Here is a 16,004-nt window from a genome sequence, read left to right on the forward strand (position 1 = left end):
CTTCCGTGTTGGTTTCAAGAGAGAGACGGGGAGGTTGCCGCTTGGTAAAGACGCGTTTACGCGCGTCTAGAGGTCCTGCGGCGCGAAGGCGTTTCGCGCGGCGCGGTAGACGCGAAGCCCGAATGAGGCGAATTGACTTTGTCGGCCCGGCCCGACACATTAACTGTAATTATGAGCCCGAGCCCGATTTAAACCCAGGGGTGGCGCCAGGGAAGTTGAGATGAAGCAAAGATGAAGTTGGTAATTGCCATCTCCGTAGTGAATGCGCATGGAGAAATGCATGGATTACATCAGTGTGATGCCTATTTCTTTTCGTTTTGAATTGTTTCGTTTAAAGACATTTCAAGCTTTCTTTAGATAATTTCTTAATATTCTCTTTGAGGCATACACTTAGTTTCGGTTAATTTATGATGAGATCCGCTGCAGTTAACGTGCAGTGCAAGTGACCGCGGCGCGCCTCTATGATTATAGCCTATGTCTGCTATACAGGCTATACAGGGCCGTCGCCAGAACAAACCAAATGGGGGGGCATTTAATTTTCATAGGGGGGCACACTTTTTTTAATGATCTGAGACAGACCAAAACAACAACCCATAAATAAAATAGTCCACAATAGTCTTGTTTTGTTCAATTATTCAAATAAAATGCTTTACCTTATGATCTCAACGTCTGTTTATTTTCTCTTAACATTTCCACATTTAGCTAGTAGCCTATATTTTTTGTTAATCTGCATTGTTCGTCACATACACAACACAGTGCCATCTAGTGGCTTTCTTGAGTAACAGGTTTTGGCCATCTACTGTTTTTGTTTTTTTGTTTTTTTACTTTTAAAACTGCATTTTCCAAGATATGTCAAATTATCCATGTTATTATCATGTTATATATATAATAAGTTATGGAGTAAAAATGTCCAAATGTAGAGTAAAAACATTAATAAACTGAGTAAAATTACATTTGTTTAAAATATATATACTGTTACAAAATTACATGTTGTTGCCTGGGGTCTCTCAGACCCCAAACAGCCTGACTGTAAACCGCAAACGAACAGCGCACAAGGGTTAAAGTTGTGGAACATAGTGCAGAACAAAGTGCAGCCATAACAGGGCATTGTATATCAAAAAGTTAAATGAAAATAAATAAATACAAATAAATAGAATGAAGAAAAAAATATATCTATATAGAGATGTAATTTAAAGGGTTAAGTTATGTTTATGCACTAAACAAGACTAAACAAGATAAACTTGATTTATTAACCTATTAACACAGTATACCCCATTTTCCCATGATATATGTACTTACAAGGCATTTGCCCACCGGCAACTATAGTTGCCACTTGGACTTTTGACTAAGTATACAAAAAACTATAGATCTCTTGTAAGATTTGTTTTGTTTGGATGATTCTAGAGACCTTCATGATTATGTAGATATATATATGTCAACAAAAAATACTTATTAGTAACATGAAAATGACTTTTCTTTGGGAGGGTTCGCCTTGGCCCTGCTTTCTGGAAGTAGGGGTAGGAAGTTGACAGCCTCATGTGACAGGGAGGAAGTGAATACCTTTTTTTTTCCCTTGAAATCCTTTATTTGGTTGTTTGCTTGCGTTGAGAAATAAAACATGGACAACATCTAGAAAAATATTTACAAAAGGAAAATGACAACTATGCACTGTGGCAACTATAGTTGCCGGTGGGCTTAATATCGAACGTTTAATGTAAGTTGGTTTTATTGACTTGCCCTGTGCATTATATTTAGGGGGGCACAATAAGTTATTTGGAGGTGCACTGCCCCCCTTCTGGCGACGGGCCTGCTGCTATATTTGCTTCTTATTTATTAAATACAAAAATTTATTAAAATTAAGATACAATTTATACAAAACGAAATTCACTTTAAAGAAAGGTTTTCTACAAAACAAAACTTAATGAAGTGGTCAAAATCATGTCTGACCCACTCCAAGTCTCATATACTGCACATCCTATCTTACTCGTGCTGTTCACTTTTCATAAATCAACAGATGGAAAAAAATAACATTATAATATTTTAACAAATATGAAACTAAATGAGCTTATTTAATGGCTAAATGCTGCACATTCATTTACTGCTGCTGAATTTTGCACACATAAGTTGAAAGGCATTTGTTTGTGCATAGTAAAACATATCTGCAACATTTATCAAGTTCACGGATAATTGTGCGTGCATTTATTAATTAGGCCTATTATCAAAATGAATAATGCAACAAGGACAAATCATGTAAACTGCCTTGTTTGTTTATTCAGAATGAAATGGATCATGGATCCGAATGAAGAAACGTAAAAAAAAAAAAAAAAAAACGTGAACAATGATGAACAGAGAAAATGAACAAGAATGAACTAGGCTACAATTCTAATTTAATTCAACAAGGTTTTAGAATATAGAATAGTTTTTAAACAAAATAAATATTTTTAAAGTTTATTATCCCGGGCCCGGTGTTATGCGTGCGAGTGGAGGAGACGCTGTGCATGACACGTGACGTGTTGCATTTTGTAACACAAGTGCTCGATCAAGGGCCCGGCCCGGGTCGGGTCAATTTCGGGCTCGGGCAGAGAATCTAAGCTCTGATTTATCTGATCCTGTCCATTAGCTTTGATCCATGTACGGCTTTTCAGAATGTCACCAAGTACAAATATTTATGTAATTTTTCAGTGCGAAAACTCTAGCTAGCTAGCTGGGAACAATGAAAAGGGTCCAGAGCAGCAAATGCAGTGAATGAAGTTCATGTTCTCATGATTTATTTTTATGAATAAAAATGTTTCAAAACATCCCCCCCTCTGTTTTTTTCACAAATCGCACCCTGTATATATATATATATATATATATATATATATATATATATATATATATATATATATATATATGCTGCCAGATACTGTATATCACTTTCTGTCACTGAAATTCCTTGAAGAACAATAGTTTGTTCTATTTTTTGCAGCCACATGGTGGTGCTCAAAGCTAAATAGTTTCACAGCAGTCAGCTGGGAAATCTGGATATTGCTGAGGCATAAAAAGGCATGTGCGGGCAATTACACAGCTGCTGCTGCTGGAGATAAAAGCTGAGCTTAAACACAACCTGCTGCTGCTCTGTTGCTTTAAGATGAACGACGTTCACAATGTCTTGATATACACTAGATTACACTTGATAAAGCTTGAAATCTGAATTGAAAAATGGTCAAATTCATAAGATAAAGACAAGCCTTGAAAGTTAAAAAAGTTTTTTGTTTTTTTTTTGTTAATAAGTAGAACTTAATAGTTGCAATGTGGAATGATTCTTCAAATATATATATATTTTTATAATTTTAGATTTTTATTATATTATTATTTTAGTCCTCTGTATAGCGCATCGCTTTTCACATAAAGTAACCAAACTGATACACTTATAGATCTTATCACCAAAAACTTTCGCCCTCATAGTCATACGTCAGCCCAACAGGAAGTCAGGTTGTGTGGAAAAACGCATGCTCTGGAATTAGGATCAGTTGTAAACTGTTTACCAGTCAGTTAAGCCAGAAAATGTATTAACACTAACACTAATTTGAAAGTGACTTATGGCATCCTATGACATGATATTCATCCACAGGTTTAACAACATGAGGGTTAGACAATAATATGAGAATATACATTTTTGGGGTGAAATTATCCCTTTAAACAACAAATGCAGCATTTCATCGAAGAGAAGCTCCCTAAGGTTCCTTTGAGCTGTGCGATTGTTTCCTGCCGCGAGTAACTTGAGTCAGCGAACCTTAATGACAACCAGATGCAGTGTGGGTTAACAATCAGGATACGTCTGTTTTTCTTGGAACGCCCGCAGTACAACACCAACCAAAAGTTACACAATGTCTAACACAATAATTTAATCGTTTAGCTTATTCATATGCTCGTACGAGCTGCAGAAGAACTTTTGTAAACTTTGTTGCCGTCCCTTTTTACAGATCTGAAAGTGAACCTGATCTCCAATCCTCATTGTTATCAATCAAAACAGGAAACCTGGAATGACCACTCAGGAATGGGCAGGAATAAGCAAGAGCTGGCCAACCCACGAGCTTTAAAGTAAAAGCAAACACTCACAGGTCTATGCTCAGGAGCAAATAATAGTGTACAATTGACTAAACCAACAATAAAGCACTAATTTCTTCCATATTTTCTGTGTATACAGTGCCTTGCAGGACAAAGGAGTTAGCTAATGCTTAGAGCCATGTACAAATCATTTTTGTTCACACATGAAAAGACAGATTAGTGTCCTCTGAGTGGTACAGTCCCAAGAAAGAAAGATTTCTTGGCAAAACAGTTTGCTTCATGATCAGATTACGTCCTCAGCCTTCATTGAATCTACAACAAGGCTCTTTTTTTCCCTAGCTTGAGGCTCTCTGAGGTTTCTTGAACCCACATTGCAGAAGTAGGCCTAGGCAAAAAATAAAAAAATAAAAAAGTGCAAGATGGTATTGCGCTAATGCATTACATGGAATGCAAACATCATTATGTGGTCAGCACCTCTGCAAGAGATTTTAGATACAAAGGCCTGTTCTGACACAAAAAACTAACCCAGTTGAGCGTGACGTACGGACACAGAGCCTGATGTGTCTATTCTGGTGCACAATAAAGCTTTTCTTTTGCACGCAGTGTTACAGCGAGAAAGGCTCTATTGTGCTGGTTTTCTGATACTGTGAGACTCACGCTGAGTCTTTAACATTAGGCACAAAGGGAATGAAAATTACTGTACTGCTTGTGATGTCAACAACAGCTTGAAAATGAAACTTCAGCACACTTTTAGAAAATATGTAGAGCAACTGGTTCATGCAATCTAGAGGTTCAAGGTTGTGCAATCTAGAGAAGGTTGTTATTTACTTATGTGTTTTTTTAAAAGGTATTTCGAACTAGATAGCCATGTTACCATCCTGTCTTTGTTTATTCAAGGGAGCACATGAGAACTTTTAATTTGTTTGTACTGTGCACCCAACCCAATCTCATGGGAAACTAACTATTTTGCGAGGTGGTAATTTTTTTATACAATGTGAATCATGGGAAAACGTACAGTTTATAGAAAAAATTAAGCTTCTCCCCTAACCCCACCCCTAAATATACCTGTCACAGGGGTGTAAACAGATACGAAAACTTACGAATGAGATACGAATTTACACAAATTAGCCACCAATTCGCCAAAATGTAAAACAGATATACAAATTGCAATGAGACTGCATCATGTGTAATGTTTTATGAGCATGTATAGTGAAGTTTTTCTGTGTAAGACTTTGTCATTTTAAAAGTACAACTATGACAAATATTTCATATCTTTTTTCTCGTGCTATGAATCCGATTTGGAAATCAATAGCAGCATGCTGTCTGAAACAAGCATTTGCATGACACTTTGTAAGAATGCTTCTCCAATGAAAAATTCATGAGATTTTCATGGGCGAAATGTGACCATGGCTGCATTTTTTTCTAGGCTTCATTCCATTTATTGTTTGTGTTCTGGTTCCAGACATTGAAGCCTTTTAATCTGACTTAAAGTTGATTGTTTGTTCCATATCGATTCTCTTGTGCTTTGAGTTTGTGTCAGGTGTTTGGCAGTGGGCCATTGTCTTTTCTCTGGCAGTTCAGCCTTGAATTAACTGGACATTGGGAATCTGGGGTCGAGAGGCTTTAACAAACTAGAGGATTTTACATGGTTGGTGTTTACAAGTTAAAAACATTTTTTTTAAATGAACTCTCCATGCACCAGGGCTTTATATGTCAACATTTGTATTTTGCAAGTGGACTGTGGCTTTTGATTATTATCTACAGAAGTAGAAGGAGGAGAAATAAAATTCAGAGTAAGTTCATAACCCTAACCCATTCAACTCTGTACCATATACTGCTTACATCATCATATCTAGTACAACCTCTCACATAGTAAGGCAAGTTGAGGCACATGAAAGACAAGGAAGATAAGCAGTGTCTGTCCTAAATGAAATTTAGCAATTCATTGAGACATTTGCAATGTTCTGTAAAAGAATGGTAAAGGTTAATGCTCATTTATTTTGATTTGTTAGATAGGTCACAACAGTGAAGTTGGCTTACCAGTGTCAAATGAAAAATCAAATACAACTACAATTTATTTAAAAAAAGAAGAATAAGCTTTGAATATCTCTAGATAAACATTTAATATTATGTAAGGGCTAATGTAGAGCGAGGCGGTTGTTATAGCGAATACAACCCCGACAGGCTGATCAGGACCCCGATGCGAAGCGGAGGATGGATGCTTATTACATGGCTACCTACCAAATAAATCAATAATTTGATACAAAATATTAAATAATATTATTAATATTAATTTAGTAGAATGTTAATTAAAACATTTGTGCTATAGTGTAGCAGAATGGCAAAGAAAACTAAAGCTATTATTTTACTGTAGTGCTAGTATTTTCTTCAGGAAATGCAACTCTAATTTGCATTTAAAGGTCTTTTAAAGGATTTATCCTCATAAAATGGTGTTCTTGTGTTCTCCAAAGAGAAATCTCAGAAACATGTAGAGAATGTTATAACACTGACTGACTGTTTGCTCTTGACTGTTGTTCCTCATTGGCCCACATTTATTTACATTACTTATTTATCCAGAGCATGGCAGAAAGTGCAAAGTGATGAAGTGAAAGTTTAGCCGTTAAGTAAACCTTTTTTTCCATTAAGCTTTTGTGTAGAAAAGGAGAGGGGGATGCGTCTCTGGCATTAGTCTCCTAGAATTTCAAAGAGCTGGATCTTGGCAACAATTCAGAGTAGCTAAGGGGATATATGAAGACTACAAACCTAAAGCATGACAGGCTAAATTCATCTGGTCCAATTCAGCAATGACCCACCTAAAACTGCTGTCCATGGTTAGTCTGAGTGAATGGTTAATGCTTAATTATTGTATAATATATATATTAATAAAAAGAAAAAGTGTGGGATAAAACACTGGGTGTTTCTTATAAACAAATCATTGCGTCAGACTTTAGAGAACCACATTAGTGAGGCCTGTATTATGACCAATGCACTACGTGACTCAGAAAGAGCCCTGGCTTAACTTGGGAAGTTGCTATACTGTTTGGGGAAGTGAGCATTAAATCACAAGATAATAGATTTCTAAAGTTGATTAACTTTTATTAGGAGTATAGTTTTGAACAAACATAAAACATACCTCAACTCGCATGATGAGCCATCTTAAAACATCAAAAGTGCAAAATTTCAGCGCAACATCATGTAAACGTCTGTGATGACGACTCAGGAATGATAAAGAGAATTCATTAACGTTACATTTCCCTCAAACGTCAGACTGAGTGATGTGTAGAAAATTTTGTAGTTTGTAAATCATATTTTAGGTTCAGTATTAGGAAAACATTTCACTGCTAAAATAATTTAAATTCTTAAATTCCACATATTGTATTTTATCCGTTGTGCTTCTATCGAAAAAGAAATGCCCCACTTTAAAACAAGTAAAAACATCTAAATGAACCAAATTTGCTTGCCCTCTGTGTTTAAGGTCCACTGAAAAATAATTCCAATACACCTTCTGAGAATTTATGTATGCATTAGTGTAAACTGTACGGCTTCTATGGTCATTTAAAGTGTATCATATATGGGGCATCAAAACATTAAAAATGTTTTGTTCCAGAATACTGTTAAATGAAGGACACTGTAAGGCACCATGACTTCTAAATTGACCTACTACACTGTTGTTTGAATACACAACTTATGTCACTAAGACTGTTTGTGTTAAAAAAAACTAAATAAACATCACATTAGAGCTGACATCACACTTCAAATCTCAGGTGACATTAAGTAGAAGAACAGAAATGTGATAAATAAAGTGCAAAGGCCATTGTTATGTACTGTCTCTGTGTTAAAATATGATGAACACCTGTAAAATAGCGGACCTTAGCTGGCATAGTATGTGCAAATACGATGCAATCTTGAATTAGAAAATATAAAAGATCTTAAGAGATACTAATAAGGCACAGAGATGAGAAAACGAGTCTTTCCTGGCACTTCAGGCTCATAAGATCATTCCTGCATTGTCACAGGTTAGTATATCATTGGGTTTTGCCTGTCCAATCTGTCTGTGAAACTGTCCTTGCTTGTGTGTCTTCCAGCAATGCACGTTTGACCCTAGAGTTATACTCTTTATGCTTGGCATCTGGGTAAAGACGGTCCTTGATAATGGTGTGACAGCAGTATTGGACAAATGGAGCTCTTGTAAAGAGACGAGTCCGCTAAATACATCTGGGCTCAACGTCTTGAGCCGGCTGTTGTTTGATAAGTCTAAGACCTGCAGGTTCCTCAAACCCCTGAAAGCACCTGGTTGAATCAAGGTCAGGTCAGACAGGCCGCTGAGAGACAGGTGAACCAGTTCTGTCATCGAATCAAAGGCGTCTGCGTCAATGCTGGAGATGAGGTTCCCGTCCAGGTTGAGATACTGAAGTGGGATTCCGTTAAGCGTTGGGACCGTCTTCAATCTGTTCCCTGCAAGCATAAGACTCTTGATGTATAGCGGATGGCCAGGCGTCCTCCTGGTAATGGAGGTCAGAAGGTTTCGCGACAGGTCTACCATGATTGGTATATCCTGTGCCCTGGTGGTGAAGAGATCAAGGCTGAACTCTTTGAATTGGTTTTCACTCAGGTCCAGCTCAACGAGAGGGAGTCCAGTGAAGCAGCCATCGCCAAGACCCTCAAGAGCGTTGTTGCTCAAGTCCAACGTCTCTAGATAACGAAGTTTAGAGAACGCTTTGGGACTGACTTGTGCTATGACATTGCTGCTTAGGTCCAGACTGACCAAGGTGGTGTAACCCGGTCCAGAGAGCATCGAATCACTGATGGATGTGATGGAGTTTAAGGACAGGTCGAGATGGGAGGTGTCCAGAGGGATGGGGACAGGAGCGTTCCCGGGGCCGATCCCGCTGCAGTCCACTTTGGTCAGGCTGAAACTGTCGAAGAGGCCGAAGCTCTCCACCTCACAACGGCACTGCGGATGGCAGTTCTTCACTGCTCCCATGACAGCCAGGCCAAGCACAGAGAAGAAGAGACACAGCAATGTGGCCATGGTGAGCTACAAACCAAAAAACACACATTAAAGGGTTAAATAGCCATGAACGTCCCAAAACAGAACCAATCAAATCACATTAACTTCAACACCAAAAATCATTCTCAAGAAAATCGACTGAATGTAAAAAAGGGTCTTGCATGGCATATGTTATCATCAAAACTGAACTAGAATCCACTTCACAGGGGCCTTTGAGAGGTTTGAAGAAATCAGAAGTCACTCATTTACATGTGTTAATTCTGTAAACCGACGTAGCCAATCATTTACAGCTGTACGTACATGCTGGGTACACTCTGGGTCTGTGTTTATTCATAAATATTCAAGCTTCTTCTCTTCTAGTGCAACTTAGTAAGCCCTAATTTTTCTGCACCTTCTCAAAGGATTTGACCTAATTCTTATGATCAAAGAGCCTATTAAATTGGACTTTTTCAATTACAGTGACAACTTGTCATGATTAAAGGGTGCAAGGCTTTTTTTCATGGAGAATTTAAGAGCTGTTAGTACATCATTTAGTAAAAGAATATAAATGAAACTCAGACTTTGATGCTTTAATATATGCAAACCAGTATTATTAGCAATGATTAAGTCCAAATAATTATTGTATATCGCCCGGTTTACCTGTGAAATACATTTTTTAAAATGGAAAGAACTCTAAACGTATGTCTAAATATAATAATAATTTACCGTCCTAATGTAATTCAGTTTGAAAGTAAAATAAGAATATAAAAAATATTAATGTTTATGAAAGTAGTCTCTCATACTCACAGAAAAAAATGGCAATATGTTAAATATTATTACAATTCAAAATAACTGTTTTCTATTTTAATATATTATATGTGATGCAAAGCTGAATTTTCAGCATCATTACTCCATTCTTCAGTCACATGATCCTTCAGAAATCATTCTGATATGCTGATTTGCTAATCAAGAGACATTGTTTATTATTATCAATGTTGAAAACGGTCTTAATATTTAAAGGTGCTGTATGTAACTTTTTCACTTATAATATGTTTGCATATATCGAGGAAACATGCTATGTTCACATACTCGTTTCTCTGAAAAACACTTCTACAGCCAGTTATTTTACTTTGAAATGTCTCCAGTAGAGTTTGAACAACTCCAGTAAACCTATATATATTGAATAATTTGAATTACACATGTAAATATTTCAACTGATTACTAAAAAAAAAGTGCAAAATAAGATTACACCATCATTCTACACATAAATATCTGAATCTTGCTTACGTGTTTTCATGAAGTATGCAGAAGACTCTCAAAAACTCTCAGACAAAAGGTCTATGTGTCTAAAAGGTGGAGATGTTCTCTATGACTCCAGCTAAAATCCATAAACGCTTTGCCACGCTCTACTTATGACTTTTGTTGCCTGATTACCCTACCATGTGCTCTTTGTTTAACTATTTGACATGAACTTAAACCCTGTTTCAACACTCTACAAAGTTACCGCTGAACCTGGGCATGGGTTAACCTGATTACAAACCAGGTCGAAAGAGACTTGAGAATGAAGCAGCAAAAATGAACAATAATTAGTCTGTAAGATTGTGTGTACTGCTATAGATAACGATTAACAGAACCAGCACGCTAGGTAAACAATTAGGCTACCTCTTATGTAATTGACTGCATAATAGGTACAATGAAAACAGTGCAGTGCACACTTACAACTATTTAATAAGTTATAAATGTTTTTTAATCTTTTTACTATAACAATAGCAGACATGCTATGAGAAAGTGGTACCATAAAAGAAAAAAAGTCTTTTTGACCATGTAACTGTAAACACTGTAAAGTGCTGCTTATAATTGATGAATCTGCTTAAAGGGTTGGTTCACCCTAAAATGAAAATTAAGTCATCATTTACTAACCTAATGCTGTATGCCATTCTTTATTTTTCTAGCCACAAAAGGAGAATAAAAAATAAAAAAATCCCACTCATGCTTATCCATATAATGGCAGTGAATAGAGACCAGCGTCAAGCTTTTAAAAAAAAAGACACAAAAGTATCACTGAATGGTCCCATGTGACAAGTGCCACATATTCCAAGTGTTCTGGTGGTATACAAAAGGGTTTCAGCCTACAAACGTTTCGGTCACATGTGACCTTTTTCAGTGGTCAACTTGGCATTAAGAAAGCTCACATGAGACCGAAACATTTGCCATTAAAGCAGTGGTTTTATCTGAATTTTTTTTGTCTTTTTCTTCATTGATCGAGTGTGGTTGCTATTTACTGCCATTATATGGATGAGTGTGAGCGTGAGATTTTTAAAAAGATTTCTCCTTTTGTGGTCCGAAAAAGAACGATTGGCAATGATGATAAAATTTTCATTTTATGGTGATCTATCCCTTTAAATGGGAGTATCTGTTAGGATAGACACAGACTTGTTACCTCAGCCATGTCTTTCCCTTTCGCTCTGGTCAAAATCTGGTTAGGAGTTAGGACATGAGGTGAAAGCACTGAAAACCATTTTCAACCCCTTTATTTATTAATTTTGTATTTGGTAATGATTACACATATGTAACACTAACTTTAGAACATTCAAAATGAATGGAATTTGGAGACATGGAATTCTTCTGTCAGTGAAGAGACACTGTGTTCCTGCCTGTGTTCCAGGGGTTATGAACTCTCCAGGTGTGGTACACTGTTAAGTCCCTCCTGAAGTCTAAGTGGAGTGTATTTTAAGAGCAATCACTGTCAGTGGTTAACAGCTACACATTTAAACCATTTATCTTTCTCCCCTTTTAGTGAGACTGTGAGGCTCACCCATCGAGTCTGCATGAAAACGGTCTAGTATTAAAACACTGATCATTTTAAAGTGCGCCTATTATGCTATTTTAAAGGTTTTGATTTGAAGGTCTCCTACAACAGGTTTACAAGCATCAAATGTCCAAAACCATCCGAGGATTCAGTCTCTCTAAATCCCGCCTTTCCGCTTTTCTTGCTCTGCTCTGATTGGCCAGACGGCCTAGTCTGTTGTGATTGGTCTACAGCTTGCAGCCCGTGTCTAAACAAAAACGCCCATTCCCATTACTGAACTTCCACTCCGGAGGCTTCCTTAAAGCTGAGAGATTGTTTACACTGTCAAGATAGTAACAATGGCGTTGATTTTACCAATCAATCCGAGCACGTTTGAGGGCTGGTCAAAGTAGACGTTGTTCTCGGGCAGCCAATGAAGACCATAGGCAGGAATTATGCAAATGTGTTACCTTGTTACATATGCAGGTCACAAAAGTGAGGCTGGAATTTCTGACAACTCGTTTACTGTGCGTTCACACCGCCGCCGGCGAGAGCGTCAAAGTGGCCGGAAGTCATTCATTTTCAATGAGAGCCGGCGGCGAGCTCTGGCGAGGAGTTTCTCTGGTGTCGTTGGCAGGGCGGCGAGAGCGAATTTTGCTGCTCTCGCCGGTGGCGGTGTGAACGTACAGTTAGGCGGCGGTTCAGAGTCAATTCTTTCTTTTGGGAGACAATAACTTTATTTGTCGTGCACTTCCAACTTTACAACTTTGCAGACCCTTTACATTCACAGACAGCTATATGAAAATGTATGCGTAATAGGTACATGAAAGGAAATAATGCGAAAAATCATAATGGGGCACTTTAAATGTAATTTATCTTTCCTGGAGTTCACATAGCCAAAAGAAAACTACAGTACAAAAGAACTAAAGTTGGTTCTAAACCAATTTAATTAGCAGACAGCAGACATCCTAATCCAATAAAGCTGAAAGAATGCAGTACTTTACTGCATTCTTTAGGGGGGGAGATTTAATGGGAGCTTAGTGTCTCAAACAGCTCAGTAATACAACTTTTGTATGCCAGGTACTTTTTGTGATGCCAACAGCAGCACGTAACCTATGAATTAGAGATATGCATCAAAGTGTTCAACATTTTTATGGTTGTTGACAGCAGTACAGTTGACACTAATGCAGGTTGCCACCCATATCCTAGAAAGCTCATGCACACAGCACAGCATTATCTCAATTTTATGCAATATACTGTAGCACTCGTAATTTCTCGCAACTCAAATTTAAAACAATATCTAAATAGAATATGTGGATTTCTTGTACCATTATTAATGGGTTGCAATAATGAACAGGTAAAGTTGGACTGCTTATTCAGGTCTACTGACAAATGGCACCATTTGGTGGCTCTCTAAAGAGTAGTAGGCCTACTTAATCATGCTAATGCCACTTCCTTCAACAGGAAACAACATAATTACTCAGTTTGTAGACATTCATTCAAGAGAGAAACAGAGCAATTTAAGCTCAATTGCAAATAAACTCGACATTTTTACATAAATGTTCGCCATCATCATCATTTATTAACCGTGAATATCATGTTTTATTGTTGTAGTTTAATCAATTTTTAGTTATTGTTGTATAAAAAGTATAAAATCTTCCGTTAAAAACAATATTGGTTAATTTCTAATAAAACACACCCTTCTGTTAATAATTTAACGGATTGGGTTTGATTCAAAGTCTAGTGACTGCCTACCTTGACAGCATTTTGGGTATAATATGCTGTCTAGGAAGCCAGCTCACTAAGTTTTGAGACGCAGCCAAAATCTCTGCTTTGATGGTTGGACTCACATCTGTGCTCAGTTAAAAATACAAACTTTGTAACAGCTTGACAATGCTCAACAAAACTGTGCTTGTCACGATACCAGAATGCACAAATATAACGTTAGGCTATCTAGGCTTTTTCATTGTCCATGTCTTTACTCTTCATCCCGCGAACTATCGGAGATTAAGGAATCTGCGTACTTTTCGATTTTGATATGTAAAAAGGACCATATAAACACGCTTGTGAGACACAGGAGAAAACTTTTTTCTTTTTCGTAAAACTTACCATGTGCCGCGAGACTCGTCTGTCGGAGAGCTTTTACTTTTCCAGGCCAACATCGGAAAATACTTTAGTTTTAGTCATTGTCATATCCAGAGCTTTTTGTAAAGTGGCAAATGAACACGCCTGCGGTATTGTCTATGTTGTGACTTTGTCGATCTTTCTGCTATAGAGTACAGTCTCGCCACAGAAGATGAAGCAATAAAAAGCCACCGCAAGCAGAGTCTCGTCTAGAGTTTCACTCACTGATGATGATAATCCGCGCCCACCAACGTCTGAACGCGGCGAGCTTCAACAGCGCCCTCTAGCGGCGAATAGCGACTACTACAACCACACACCATTAAATACTAGGGGGTGAAATCTTTTCTGATTCCGGATACTTCTGAATGTTTTTTTTTATTTTTTTTTAGTTTTATTCTTAAATTAAAATAAATAAATAAAGGCGTTTACTCCGTCACTGTACTGAAGCCAAAGCAAATAATTATAATATGTTATATATATCCCTTTATATCAAGGGAAACACATGCCTAAGGACAAGAGTGTGTAGCCTACATGTATATCCCTGACACACTCCTTTAAGGAAAAACTCCCAAGAACACTTAATGCACATTGGGGTTTTATTTTTCACGGTTAAAAATGAGGGTAGCCAACAACAATCATGATTAAGATTTTCCCATCAGTAATAATATTAAATTCAATAAATGTTTAAAAATTCCTGAGTTAACATGTACTTTGACAGCTCTTTCACATTGTTTTAATTTTTTTTTTTTTTTTTTTTTTTAAATGTAAAGTATCAAATAAAACACAATTCAGTCTAATTTATTATTGATACATTCAGATGAACATATAACCTCATGTTGAAGGTTACTATTATACAACTTGAGATTAAATTACACACATAAAAATAAAGGTTCTTTATCAGCATTGATGGATGGAACCTTTAACATCTGTTGAACCTTTCCATTGCACAAAAAGTTCACAAAAAAAAGAAAGAAAAAAAAAAAAGGTATTTTAGGAACTGTTTACTATGGCTCTTTGAAAATCCCAAAAATGGTTCTTCTATGGCATTGATGTGAAAAACTACTGTATTTAAGGAATAAAAAAGCTTAAAAGATGCATGTAATATTATTTGTACTGACATTACTTGTTCATGACTTTCTTGTTGGAACTCTTAACAAAGCCTCTTATATTTTGTCTGCTCTCTGCAGAGTGTCTAAACAGATTGATGAAGAAGAAGTGAAATAAAGAGAATGAGTGCAAGAAGCAAATGAAGAGGACAACAGTGATAATACAGGATCTGTAGTATAGTTTTATATTTTATAAAACATGAACTTAAAATCAACTTGTAATCTACAAGTTTTTTCCTCCACTAGATGGCAGTACAATAAAACAAAAACAATTGTCATGAGAGTAAAACAGTATTATAAATTGGAACACAAATATTAGAAAGTACAGTATGTGAAGTGCATCTTCAACAGTGGTTAATCAATTATGGCTCCCTAGCCAACCCTATTCAAATCTATATAGATATATCAATACAAACCCAGTAAATGTTTGAAAGGCCAAAACACTTAGGTTTGTTTCCTTTACTGAGTGCTGCAGATTGCTGTATTATTACCTGTAAGTGCTTTGGGCTGTGGTTGCTGAGTTTGCATCATCTGTTTCTGGTTGTAGGGCAGAGGTGTCAAGGTGTAACTTTTAAGAAGCTCAGAGGCTTATTGGATATGGGTCAGCACATCTCTCTCGTCCTCCTCCCTCTCACTCTCTCTCACTCTCACTGCACAAATCACCAGAAAATCTCTACAGTAACCTGACGGCAAACGTACACAGGCCTACATCGATGCCCAGGTGCATTAAGCTCCTCAAGCAAATCAGAAATCCCAAAAAGTCACATGATCAATCAGAAAGTCAAGACTTACGCAAGCTTTTCACAGCAAACGTTTCTCCAATGTGAAACAACGATGTAATACTGATCACACAGTAAAACAGCATTCGTCCTGTAAATGTTTGTCCTTACCTGTGCTCGTATATCTCTGTAAACCATAAACATTATGCTAATATTATGCTAAATGA

At 37.0% G+C, this 16,004-nt stretch overlaps 1 protein-coding gene across 1 annotated transcript; it reads right to left on the bottom strand.

Annotated features, from left to right (window-relative positions):
- Window positions 1-7,121: 7,121 nt before the first annotated feature.
- Window positions 7,122-14,124, bottom strand: tsku (tsukushi small leucine rich proteoglycan homolog). Its single transcript, XM_084127157.1, is given in 3 exon segments — window positions 7,122-9,088; window positions 13,938-13,949; window positions 13,952-14,124. Coding segments are annotated over 3 exon segments (1,101 nt in total). The 5' UTR covers window positions 13,991-14,124; the 3' UTR covers window positions 7,122-8,038.
- Between the last annotated feature and the right edge of the window lie 1,880 nt (window positions 14,125-16,004).

The sequence above is a fragment of the Abramis brama genome, assembly GCF_963993115.1.
Source record: "Abramis brama genome assembly, chromosome: 10".
Taxonomy (NCBI): domain Eukaryota; kingdom Metazoa; phylum Chordata; class Actinopteri; order Cypriniformes; family Leuciscidae; genus Abramis; species Abramis brama.